Source organism: Exophiala xenobiotica, assembly GCF_000835505.1.
Source record: "Exophiala xenobiotica strain CBS 118157 unplaced genomic scaffold supercont1.1, whole genome shotgun sequence".
Classification (NCBI taxonomy): Eukaryota; Fungi; Ascomycota; class Eurotiomycetes; order Chaetothyriales; family Herpotrichiellaceae; genus Exophiala; species Exophiala xenobiotica.
This window is the reverse complement of record NW_013562494.1, coordinates 4,805,686-4,818,009: the sequence shown is the minus strand read 5'-3', so window position 1 is coordinate 4,818,009 and position 12,324 is coordinate 4,805,686. Positions and strand designations below refer to the sequence as shown.

Sequence of the window (12,324 nt, the reverse complement as noted above, 5' to 3'; positions counted from 1 at the left end):
CCCCATCCACGATTCGCCTGTGGGCGCTTCCAATTTCAGCACTGCCACAATTGCTCAGCTCCACCTCGGGTTAAGTGGGAAAGGATGGCAAGGCAGACTACGGTTTACGCGGTAGATTATCTGCTTTCTGACCACAACGCACACGAGCATTTCCTATGTGTAGAAGGCCAAGGGCATGGCGGACAAACGTTGACTCGAGGCGACGACCTCCATAACAAATGCCCACAAGCGTCGTCCCGTGGTAGGTTGACTTGGTGGGTTGACTTGGTGAGATTCACAGCTATAAAATTGGTTGATACAACAACAACAGTTGAAACCGGAAACTTCTTGATGAACAATGCTCATTCTTATTTCCCTCCATATTACTATGCTTTCTGGCCGGGAATACATGACTACTTTTCTCCAGCTGTCTGCGCTATTCGCCAAAATTGACTGCAGAATTCGACCGGTGACCAAATCCATCTGACCATGCTTGCCTTTTTGATCATTTACGGTCTCGGACCCCAATGTGGAACGTTGAGTGCCATACCCATGATGATACCACTGATCAGTCCAGCACATGGCACAGTCAGAACCCAACCGATGAAGATCTTTCCAAGTTGCCTCCAGTTGATGCTTCTCAAGTCACGGTTCATGACGGCGACACCAATGATAGCTCCGGTGATACACTGAGTGGTGGAAACCGGCAGACTCAACTGAGTGGCCAAGAGCACGGTAATGGCAGCTCCAAGTTCCATAGAGTAGCCGCGAGTAGGTGAATGCTTGGTGATGCGGTTGCCCAAGTTACGCATGATATGGTAACCAAAAGTCCAGAATCCGAAACCCAGCCCAAGACCACCGACAGCCTTGATCCAGAGAGGAGTATCGGTCTTGGCCGAGGTAACTCCAGTGCTCCAGGTCTCATACTCGGTCGTGAAGGGACCAATGGCGTTGGAGATATCGTTGGCTCCGTGCGCAATGGACATGAGCATGGCAGTGCACACCTGGGCAGTCGTCCACAAATGTTCGACCTTGTTCTCATACACCACGGCGCGACGGTGAACGTGGTCTAGACCGCGCGACTGGTGAGCAATCACATCACGAGTAATGCCGTATGTGGTGACGAGCTTGATGGTTGCCCAGATCCGGCGGGGGTGTGCCCATGGAAGCTTATCAACAGCCTGGAGGTCTTTGTTGTGATCCCGTACTGCCGGGTCCTTTGCAGCTGCGGCTGCTGGAACAGCACCACTGTCAGGATCATCGGCCAGCGGTCCTTGATTTCCGTCCTTGACCATGGTCTTCTCATGGTCAACGTCGTGGCTCTCTTCATCCGAATCTTTGGTCTTCAGCTCGGAAGCATAGTAGTCCGGTACAACTTCATGGTCGGCTTTTCCAGGCAAGTACAGGGTATAGTTCGCGTTCCACAAGAGTGGGCCCATGGGAATGTGCCAGGGACGGAGCCGCGTATCCTCCTTGATGAGTCTACTTCAGGTCAGTGTACTTGTTCACATCATCAACAAGTCGACTTACTTTGCATGGTAATATGGCAAAAAGAAGACAGCTGCGACGACGAGCGTGCCGGCGAAAACACCAAGGATGATGCCAGTGGCTTCACCAGCACCCATTTCCTTCAGGGTCGGAATACCATGTCCTCCACTGATGACAATGAATAGCGACAAGATACCAGCCGTCACCGCATAGTAAATTGGAATCAGGCGGATGGCCCACTTAAGGGGATCGCTGCGGGAGTGAACGAGCAGTTGAATCGAACCAAAGATGACGGCACCGAAGCCGGCCGCAATGCAGGGTGCAATTGCCCAGGATGCAGCGATTTGTGAGACACTGGACTTTTTCCAACCCCAGTTGACGGAAATATCAGAAGCAATACCGACTCCCACCAAAGCACCGACAATGGATTGAGTGGTGCTGACTGGGAATCCCAAGCGCGTGCAAACGGTCAACCATGTGGCCGAGCCTGAAACGTCGTCAGCAATGAGATGTCTGTCCGCTTGGTCAGTTGTGTAAGCGTACCAATTTCAGCGACAACATTCGCCAGGATCAACACGCCAGGAGAATTCTCAAAAGGTGTAATCGAGAAGACACCAGAACGGATGGTGCTCGTCACTCCCTGACCAAGCGCCATTGCGCCGATGAACTCGGTGCATGTAGCCAAGACGCCGGCTTGGATCAAGGTTAGGGACTTCGAGCTCACCGATGTGGCATATGAATTGGCAACATCCTGTTAGACTCGATGATCAGACGCTGTCTTGATATTAGACTGAGAGTGGTCTCAACATACGTTTGCTCCAATACCCCAGACAGAGAGCAGGAAGAAAATGACACCAATAGCAAAGAGCCAGTCAAGCTTATGCATTTTCGCCATACTGACTGAATATCGGACGGTTGCCCTTTGAGATGTTCTTTCAAAGTTGAAGTGAGATGGCCAACTGAAATCGACCAGATCTCAACGGACGGCGCATTTTTATAAGACTTCGCTCCTCAAGTTCGTGCATGCCATGCTCGCATGCACGATCTTGCCATTTCAAGCTTCTCAGATCCATATTTCTCAAATTTTATCAAGCAAAAGTCTGGAAGCCTTGAGAGTGCTTGTAGAGACAACGGCCCAGTAACGACTTTCTGTCCGCCCACGTGGGAAGCAGAGGACCGCTATCAAGCTATATGTGGCAAGCCAGGACCCCCAGGGGAAGCGAGCGCAGATCGCATGCGTTCGTCAATTCGGGATCGGGTGTGTTTGAACGTCACATTGAAGTGTTAGACGGAGAGGGAGACGACGAACCACAGGCCTGGCACTGTTGGCCATTGCGCACCACCACTCTTCATCTCCGCCTTCGATCAGCTTCGCGTAGTGGCATGAGAGACCACGAGCTGACTCTGAACTAAATCGTTGGGTGAAGAGCGATGGTCCACGCGACAGTGTGAGCGCTATCACCTGGATGCACATCCACTGCGGGAGGAGACCCTGTTCCGCCAAGTCTGCCAAGAAGTTTGGCTCCGTTTGCCAAGAAGGCCAAGCGAAACGTAGGTCGGACTTGACCTCATTCCTTCGGAAACTCGGCTTACGGCACGTTACCGCTCACAGGTGTTGCGCGAAGAGCACACGATGATTCGAATACGACAAGGTCAATGTCGACATCGACTTTGACCAAAATACTCCAGGTCCAACGCCGACAAGAAAATCCGTGAACGTTCTTTCAAAATTGAGGATCGCGAAACAGATCGTGAACCAAGCAACCGCTCGAGCATGCTTCTCTTGAATCTCGAGTGCTTGGTCAATCTTAGCCCCTCTTGTGCAGATGAAGAGGTCTTGGGCGAGTCTTGTTAACCTTGGCCTATGTGGCCAAGAACCAACGGGGCCGGTGATACTATAGTATGGTACTCCGTAGTATGGTGGGTTTCGGCCAAAGCGAGATGGCAACCGTACGGGTAGCACGGAGCTGGTATTCGCGCGTCGTGGCCTGCCACGTTGTATGGCAGCAAATCAAACTGCTTGAGTGACTAGATTTCTATGATGGGTGGGTTTCATCCCTTCATGACACTACGAGAGACTCGTAATATAATAATGCTACAGCAGAAGAAAAAAAATATGAAATTAAGAGTACGTGCACCGTGCACCAACACGTGCTCCTTGCATCTGCGCGACTGGCTCTGCTCGCCTTACGGAGCACCTCGCCTTTGGTACCTGGGTGGTGATTCCTGCCTGTGAAGGAACTACAGCCTACAGGTAAGTGACGGCAACAAATGGACCATTTGTCATGAACAGACGGACAGGACAGGCACAGACAAGACAGAGAGTTATGGGCCACGTGGAAAGTCGTCTTGGCGCCGAGAGGGCTCAATGATGCCACCATTGCAGTTCAAGGAGTCCATTGCCAGCCACAGGGTAGAGCTCTTTTCATGTTGAGCTATTACATCAAAACCACACGCAAGCATCATCATCAGCGCGCTACAAGATGAGATCAGTCCTCGCTTTAATTTCAGCACTGGGGGCCCTCGCGTTGGCTATATGGCTGAACCAGGAAGTCGTAAGCCCTCCAGCCCGCCAAATCATCCCTGGGTCTACGCCATTGAAAACTTCGACTTGGAAAGCTCAACTGTCACTTCTTGATGAGCCCTCGTCGGACCGATGGGTATACCTGAGCGGAAACACAACATGTCTAAACGTGACAGAATGTCAGCTATTCGACGCGGCTGTTATCAAGGTACACCAAGATGGGCAAACGCTCTCGAACAAGCTATCATTCGTCGACTGTGACGCCGATCCGGTCCTGTGTCATTCCTGGCTCCTCGAGCCTCCAGCCTTGATGCACATCGCCCCAAACAAGGATTCTGAAACTAAGGACACCGGCCGATCACATGTTGTAATGCGGCCCATTCAGCTGCCGATCTTAAATTTTTCGCAAATACTTCCAGAACAGTCTGGTGACGCCATTCCCGAGGAGGAGATAAGCCACATCATGAGCGATGAGTTCCGTGTCGAAAGTGTCGGTGTTTGGGACGGCTTCCTCAATCCATTTACAGGTGCACTGGGCAAACATGGTGGTGGTAATGTCTGGGGAAAGCTGAAGTATCGATTAGGCTGGCTGCCAATCTCACAGCAGACCTTGGTCATAGGCTTCTTTCTCATCGTACGGCTGGGGATTCGCATGCTTGGACCATCGCGTACAGAACAGACCGCCGCCGACATGGTTGTGGCGCCTGGTTCTTTGAATGATGGACCAGCAGAATGATGTCCACCCAAGATGGGCACGCAAGCACACCGGCTCACACCATAGAGCTGCACAACATACTACCCGGTTTTCTCCTCGCGAAGTCGCTGATGTCTACTCGGTCATTGCCAGGAACCGTCTTTATGAATTTCAAAGACAGCTCGGAGATGGTGGTGTAGTGTTGAGCCCGGTGTGCTATGCCAGTAAAGCACAGCGTACAGTATACACCTTGAAGGTCCCCCGGACAAATCGTGCAGGCAAACCGCATCCCTCTGGCATTACGCCAGCGCAAGCCGTGAGCCGTTGGTCTTGGTCGAATGCCACCTCCTGTATCTACCAGCAGAAACATCTACGATATGAATTGATGGGCCGTGAGGTGAAGGAAATCTCAGCGGTTCATCTGGATTTGGCATCGAACCTTGTCAAACCCGCCAACGCCTGCGACTGACCAACACACGAGTACGATGGATTTGCACTGATTCCTCCACATCATCGGCAAGCTCGAAGTTCTTCGGCACTTAACGTCTGATGATGAGTTTTGGCGACTGTCTTGGATCAACGCCGGGAGCTGTACACCCGTGAACGAATACTAGCGCAGAACATGCTTGGGGATGTTGCATACTGTCTGGACGTGTGAGTGGCGAAGGCCCCCGAGTGCCCGGGAGTGCAAGGCTATTGTCTAGCAGGGCGGTGTTGCTTGACTTGATTGCGACCTACCACCACACAAGGCATTCTAGAATCACAGCCCGTGCACCACCAAGAAAATCGTATACCAGTCAGAAAACATATATCAGGTCTATAAAGTGTGATTATTGGCCCCCACTCCCCCCTCCCCTCGACACATGTCCAGATCCACCTGTTCCGCCCAAAGGTAACGTCCCTGCGAACTCCCCGTCCTCCTCTCGCAATCAGCCCGCCCTGCGCCGCCGCGTCTCGCCATTCTTCCATACCGTTCGCCGTCGCCGTCGCCGTCGCATCCCTCTCAACCCTTCCATTCCCACTCTCCTTCAGTTTCTCATTGAAACTGCTCCAAGCCAAACTTCCCGGCCAGTATAACCTTCAGATCCCTCGCCCGCCACAATGTCCTTCTCCCTGGCCTTGAGCTCATCCGCCGACCAATTTGCACTCACGAACCTGCCGCTCAAAAACCTCGCGTCCTCCGTACTCAACCACACGCCCACGCCACCGACCAACTCAGGCGTCTCCAGGGCAAACCTCTTGAACCCCTCCAGCACCATATCCGTCATCACGACACCCGGCTGCAAGACGACGATGCTCACGTTCGGATACTCGGCCGCCACATACTCGCCCACCTTCAGCGCCGCAAGCTTGCTGATACTGTAACTCGACATGCCGGCAAACACACCGGTCGTCGCCATCCCCGTGGCCATCGTGACGATCCACGCCTTCTTGCGCGACTCTGTGCCCGCGCCGGTGCCCGTGGGCCCCTTCAACAATCGCAAGAACGCCCGCGTGACAAGGAACATCCGCTTGACGTTGACTTCAAAGTCCCGCCACCACTCGCTCGGATCGACAGACGCAATCGGTCCTGTCGACGAGAACACACCGGCGTTATTGACCAGCACGTCCGCATGTCCGTACCTGTCTTTCACCACTTGAAACAATTTCTCCGCGGAGCGCGGATCAGCCACGTCCGTCGGCACAGAAACGCACTCGACAGTACCAGTACTAGTATCGCCAACGCCGCCGCCACTGATCTTCCGCAGCGAGTCTTCTGTCGCCTGGAGCTTGCGTGCATCGCGGCCCACAAGCACAATCGCTCTGGGCTTGGCCTTCGCAAAGGCTGGCGCGAAGCCTGGTGCGCCTTATCCCCGCCGACGCGCCCGTGATGATGACGGCTATGCCTGCCTGCGAGAGTGCCGGCGTTGTTGGGTCGATCGACGGATACTGGTCGCGGTACGCGGTGGGTGTGTACGCACTGCTGGTGACGAAGAAGTCGGTGGGTAGGTTTTCCATTGCTCTGCGGACTAACTGAATAGGTTTGAAGCTCTCAAACCTCAGATATCAAATCGCTTTGTTAGAATGCTTGAGGCCTACTACTGTAGGACTTGTGCTGAGCGCTTTTGGGTTTTGGTCCATCGCTTGCTGCTCCCAAGACCCAAATCCAAGTCCACGTCGAATTGTGTTGTCGTTGTTGCTGCTGCTATTGCTCTTTGTTCGAGTGCTGCTCTGCTCTGCTTCTGCTTCTGCTTCTACTTCTGCTGGCTGGCTGGCTCGCTGATGATACTCTCTCTTCTCCTCTGTATCCGTACCAAGCGAGCCGCTCCTTTTATACCTTCGACTTTCCTGGCAAGCAGCTCGCAACTTTTTACCTTTCTTTCCACCACCCGTCTCGCCTCAAGACTGTCGAGAACGAGCACCTTCCGTCCCACTCACGCATGACAAACACGCTCCCATCTCCGCACTATGAAGCGCCAACATTCCAACTCGCTGACGAAGCCAGCGGTCCATTTTCCATGCGTTCATAAACCCTCGTTTCATCCTCATAGTACTGTAATTCCCAGGGAAATCTTGCAAATTTAATCACAATCTCATCTGCCAAACTTATTCCTCCAACAGTTGTCTTGAAGTTGGCAGTATAGACATTGGATCTGAGCCACTGCGCTTGCTCAAGTTCAAGCCAGTCGATTTGCCTTGGATGCCATATGCTGCAGATCGTCGGAAGAATAACCTTTGCATGCTGAGAGAAATAAGGGTTACCATTCTCTGGGTGTTTTGTGATATGTCCTTGGTTCCAGTCTCCTTCGGGTATTGGAGGTAGCTGAGGAATGATCACTTTGTCAAACGTCATGTCGTTTGGATTTTAGACCCCTGTGTCTACGGTGATATATTTGAATGAGTTGCCGTTGACCAACATACGGTGGTCGCTCACATCCTCACGGTCAACCTCGACGTTGAGGAGTTGAATTCGGTCATAATTGGCCATGTTGGAAGGACTTAGGGGTGGTCCAGTACTATGGAGGGCGTCAAGCCGGATTTTACTGTCGTAGGGGACAAAAGCTCTTGTAAGTGGTGGTTAGATTACATTGCAGCAATGCATCTCTGGGAGGCATGGGATGCAATTTTGTCACCAACCAATTTGCGTCATACAAGCAAATAAGGCGACAACGGAGGCTGCTGCAGTAGCAGGAGACGCTGTGATAGCACTAAATATAGTATTGAGTGGCCGTCTGAAGAAAATCTTGGAGAGTTGAGGCAAAGGCAGCCAGAAAACCGCAAAGACCCCTCGGCTCCCCTGCATGTCCTGGATACCCTCCTTGTTCGTAGACACGTGACAAACAAGGAAGAGAGTCGAAAGGCAGATGCGGCAGGTAAAGAGAGTGGCTATCGTAGTTATCGAGCTCAACAACACCACTCGACGTCTGTCCAGGACGACTTACCGAGAGAGAATATGCTGTGATGCGGATACCAGTTACAGCCATGGCTCATCCGGAAACCAAGTCTCCAAAACAGGAGACGACTGCTCTATCACATTGGCAGCATATCACTCGACTTGCTCTGAGACCAGCGAAACATTGGCGCTGGTGTTGCATAGTACAGTTTAGACAGTGCCGCTTTCTCAGACACCGGCGTTGTGTGCTCACGCATGCACTGCATTCGATTTGCTTGCTAACCCGACTATGTAAGTCCACTTTTTATCATCATACCCTACCTGGTATCATAGCTCATTACTGGATGTGTGCTTGCTCGAAGCCCATTGCGCCACCTACGGTTGCCGCTGTTCCAGAAAGCAACCCGGCGCTCTCATTGTTTGGGGCCAAGCTCCCTTCGATCCGACGTTTGGCGTCCTCTCTGTCTTCTGCAGTGATATTGCTCTCGTCTTTCTTCATATCCGGCTTATATGACTCGACATGTGGTGAGTGACCAATTGACATGCCCACTCGAACCTGACAAGGCATATTAATAAGGCATTAACAGTTGTGGCGTGTATTCACTTACCAATGTTTCCAGAGCTCCCATACTGTTGTCTACGAGATCCTGGTCATAGACCATTTTCCCAGGTTCGAAGAAGAGGAGAACAGTGCTGCCACCAAACTTGAAGTAACCAAGTTCTTCAGCTCGTTTGACTCGATCGCCAGGCTTGCGCGTGATGATTGTTGAACCGACCATCATAGCACCAATACAAACGAACATGACTCGACCGTGGCAGACAGAGTCGATAGGTACCAACACACGAACATTTTCACCGTACACGTCCAGAGCTGATCTGATAGCCATGGGGTTCACGGTGTAATATTCACCTTCGATGGCCTTGGGCGTCCCAAGGGTACCGTCAACAGGTACATGAAAGCGATGATAATCTTGAGGAGCCAGTCGGAAAATACCCATGCTGCCGCCCTTGTATCGTTTCGCTTCGAGCGGGTAAGCATCGCCGAACAGCTTTTCGAGGCTGTAATCCCTGCCCTTAACCCAGATCTTGGTGGCGTCATCGATGTTGTTAAATACCACAGTACGACAGTCCGCTGGAGATACGATAATCTCAGGTCGGTCTGGCGCACTACATGGTCGAGCTTCGGGTTTCAATGCCCGGTAGAAGAATTCGTTGAAGTTCTTGAATTGATCTGTGGGTAAGAGCACCTCAGACATATCAAGACGGTGGAACTCGATGAAGCCTTCGATTTGAGCTGTCGACGCAGGGTCATCATACTTCTTGCCCTGCTTGATCGACAGCGATCTCAGCATCTTCTTGATTCGTCTCTTCTCCATTTCTCGGGAGCCCAGAGCCTTGTACAGCAATCGGATACCGATACGCACATATACAGACATCCGTTCCTCGTTGATCTGACCGGTGATTCTGTCTTGGACCAAAATGTTCGCGCTGTTAGCGCCAAGCTTGTACCCGCCATAGCTGATTTTGGTGATGACTTTCGAGTACCACTTGCGTTGTGCTTGGCTTTGTGTTACGAAACCGCCCATCACCAAGTTGTTGACCTGCCTCCAGTCAGAGCTAGCACAGGTGGCAATATGAGTAATGATGTCGGCTTCGGTACGTTTGTTGAGTTTTGGCTGATGGCAAATAGGGCATTCGCGAATCTCAATTACGTGTTCTTCATGGTCTCCGAGATCTCCGAGGTCGTCATCGAGCAGCTTTCCCTCTTCACCAGCGGCGCCGGTATCCTTTTGCTCAATTGCTGGAACGCCGCCTGGGAGCACTTCGCCTTTTACAACATTGGGATCCTCTTGCGGTGCTTGGGATTTTGAAGGTGCTACAACGGCTTTGATCTTCTCTGTTGTAGTCTTCTTTTCGCTTCCTTTCTGCAACTGTTCCTCGAGACACATGACCGCTTGGTCAAAAGTCAGGTCAGCTTCGCCAGTGTCTTCATTCTCTGTGGCAAATCTAGCAAAGAAGCCGTCAATGGTCGATTCTTTCAAGGTAGATCCCAGAGTGTCTAGCATAGTAGTAAACTCAAGTTTACTGATGCGCTTACTGTCGTCAGCGTCGTATTGCTTGAACATGGCTCTCCAGAATTGTTGTCTCAACGCCTTGTACGGCAGATATCGGCCACGAATGTGTAACTCGGGACGGTGCTTGTCTTCCCATTGCTCTTTGTTTCTGAGTTCCAAAGGAAGAACGTAAGATTTCATGGTAGGATCATCTGCCGGTTGGGGACTTGGGACATCAACGATTCCGGGAACTTTCAGAGTGCTGCCATTGTTATCCGAGGGCATGCTGGTAGGCGCTTGTGGACGCGTTGTTTCGTTGCTGGTCGCAGTTGACAAAGATGATGCCAAGGAGGCTGACGAGTCATCTCTTTTAAAACCAGGCCGAGCCAACTTCGAAAGACTGCTGTTCGACGAAGTGCGAGACAGTGGCAGACGAAACCTCCCTTTTCCATTTTCTTTTAGTGCCATTGCTGGTGAGTACTCTGGAGGATCAGGCAGATCATAGAGGCCAGTTTCTGGATCTTCTTCGGGGCCTGACTCGATGATTTTCTGAATCGGGAATGAGGTGGAAGCCACAAAATCGTTTCCTGACAGCTTGTCCCGGTCAATGACAGTGAAGGTTAAAGAGTATCCAGTCTCATGTTTCATGATCTGGAAGACCATCTTCTCATTATATACGGGATTGAGATTGTGTCGGACCACTTTGGTCCTCAAAATCCTTCGGCCGAGTGCAGTAACGACGAAGGGATCCATGTCGAAAGAAGTCCTTGTCATATTGCGCTCTGGTGGCAGGTCATTGATCTTGACAATTTCCATGAATATAATACCGTTGACATCGTTGTCGGCGCCGAGGAAGTTGTAGGCTCTTGCAGCAATAGATTTGCGGCGGAGTCGGGCAAGTCTTTTCTTCTTCTCCTTCTTCTCTGCTATGCCTCCCTTCTGACCTGTTTCTGTCTCTGTGACGGATTCGTCGACATCATCATCATCAAGGTCATCGGCGTCCTCATCACCCCCTTCAACATTAGTCGAGACACGAGACAATTCATCGTCTTCCTCCTCAGACCCGATATAAGCTCGAAATTTCTTCTGTATCTCTTCTGGACTTGCAGAGGGATTTGCCGAATCCACGATGGAGAATTGCATCAAGACCTCGCCAGAGACTGTACTTTGTTTCTTGCTCACAGCTCTTCTAGACTTGAGCTTGTACCATTTGGGCTCTTGCTGTATTTTGCCATTGGCGAAAATATCCTCGATTGCAATGTCGAACTCGCCCATGTAATCTTTTCCAAAGCGATCTTTGTCCCAACATATGCATTCGAGGAGTGGAACGCCAGTAAGTGGCATATCGAAACAAATCTTCCATTCCGGATTGAGGTTCTTGCTGATCGAAGGCGTAGACTGTCTGGCATTCCCAAGGGTAACGACAAGATACTGAGCTAGTCAGATAAGATCAAGTAGTAATACAAGAGAGCACTTACAGGGTCCGAGGTGCCCGACTTGTCTTTGGCTGCTAGATTTCTCGCCTGCGGCCTGGTCAACAAGAGGCCAACTCGATAGGCCGGTGGCAGCTTTACCTTGATGACATATACTTTCAGGATCAACGGCTTCTGCTCAGATGTTGGATATGTGTTGTTGTAGTTGCCGCCGTCTCTCGTAGGTTCTGGTCGGTGATGCCCATTGCCGTTTCCAGACGCATGGTTGTCCTTGTTTTTGCCCAGGCTGCTGAGACCTCGTGGAAGTGAAATGTGTACCATGGTTGCAAAGGAAGGAAACCGGGTAATCCGTAGAGGATAGGTGAGGTAGAGGTGTTCAATGCAGATTGTTATCCACCGCTCCTTGGATGTCGCAGGACAGCCACGAAGGCTCAGGGTTGCATTGGAGTCAAGGGTCTAACCAAGGATTGTGACAACAGACAAACAAACGAAGGGTCTCGAGATATGGGAAGGCATCAAGAAGAAGGAATGCAGGGAGACGGGGTGGGGGGCTGAAACAGGTTGTACTCGTAGGATGTAGTGAGTACTTATGATCTGGTGGGTTGGAAGAAGGTACGAATAGCGATCCACGATTGACGAACGACTTATGATGGCATGGCAAGATCGCCCGCAGGTGAGGTACCCGGCGCTTGAGGATTTACCCCTCGTCCTCGCCGCGTACCTTATGCTTTGATCTTGGTTTCTAATTGAATGGTTCCGAGGTGGCTTTACTAGGCACT

The 12,324-nt window shown here is 51.4% G+C and overlaps 5 protein-coding genes across 5 annotated transcripts; 1 reads left to right on the top strand and 4 right to left on the bottom strand.

Moving 5' to 3' along the window:
* Positions 1 to 339: 339 nt before the first annotated feature.
* On the bottom strand, positions 340 to 2,968 carry PV05_01887 (uncharacterized protein). The gene is made up of 4 exons (XM_013466936.1): positions 2,279 to 2,968; positions 2,011 to 2,218; positions 1,510 to 1,954; positions 340 to 1,461 (listed from the first exon to the last, which is right to left on the bottom strand). Exons 1-4 carry the CDS (start codon positions 2,360 to 2,362, stop codon positions 489 to 491), a joined length of 1,710 nt encoding a protein of 569 aa, XP_013322390.1. The 5' UTR covers positions 2,363 to 2,968; the 3' UTR covers positions 340 to 488.
* Positions 2,969 to 3,596: 628 nt separating this feature from the next.
* On the top strand, positions 3,597 to 5,500 carry PV05_01886 (uncharacterized protein). Its single transcript, XM_013466935.1, has one exon. It carries the CDS (start codon positions 3,951 to 3,953, stop codon positions 4,725 to 4,727), a length of 777 nt encoding a protein of 258 aa, XP_013322389.1. The 5' UTR covers positions 3,597 to 3,950; the 3' UTR covers positions 4,728 to 5,500.
* A 213-nt stretch (positions 5,501 to 5,713) lies between these two features.
* PV05_01885 (uncharacterized protein) lies at positions 5,714 to 6,683 on the bottom strand (the record flags this gene model as incomplete). Its single annotated transcript, XM_013466934.1, has 2 exons — positions 5,714 to 6,488; positions 6,547 to 6,683. The coding sequence occupies 2 exons, from the start codon at positions 6,681 to 6,683 to the stop codon at positions 5,714 to 5,716; spliced, it is 912 nt and encodes a 303-aa protein (XP_013322388.1).
* Positions 6,684 to 7,010: 327 nt separating this feature from the next.
* PV05_01884 (uncharacterized protein) lies at positions 7,011 to 7,653 on the bottom strand (the record flags this gene model as incomplete). The annotated part of the gene is made up of 2 exons (XM_013466933.1): positions 7,011 to 7,502; positions 7,587 to 7,653. 2 exons carry the CDS (start codon positions 7,651 to 7,653, stop codon positions 7,132 to 7,134), a joined length of 438 nt encoding a protein of 145 aa, XP_013322387.1. The 3' UTR covers positions 7,011 to 7,131.
* A 496-nt stretch (positions 7,654 to 8,149) lies between these two features.
* On the bottom strand, positions 8,150 to 12,139 carry PV05_01883 (phosphatidylserine decarboxylase). The gene is made up of 4 exons (XM_013466932.1): positions 11,687 to 12,139; positions 11,591 to 11,635; positions 8,667 to 11,543; positions 8,150 to 8,614 (listed from the first exon to the last, which is right to left on the bottom strand). Exons 1-4 carry the CDS (start codon positions 11,864 to 11,866, stop codon positions 8,396 to 8,398), a joined length of 3,321 nt encoding a protein of 1,106 aa, XP_013322386.1. The 5' UTR covers positions 11,867 to 12,139; the 3' UTR covers positions 8,150 to 8,395.
* Between the last annotated feature and the right edge of the window lie 185 nt (positions 12,140 to 12,324).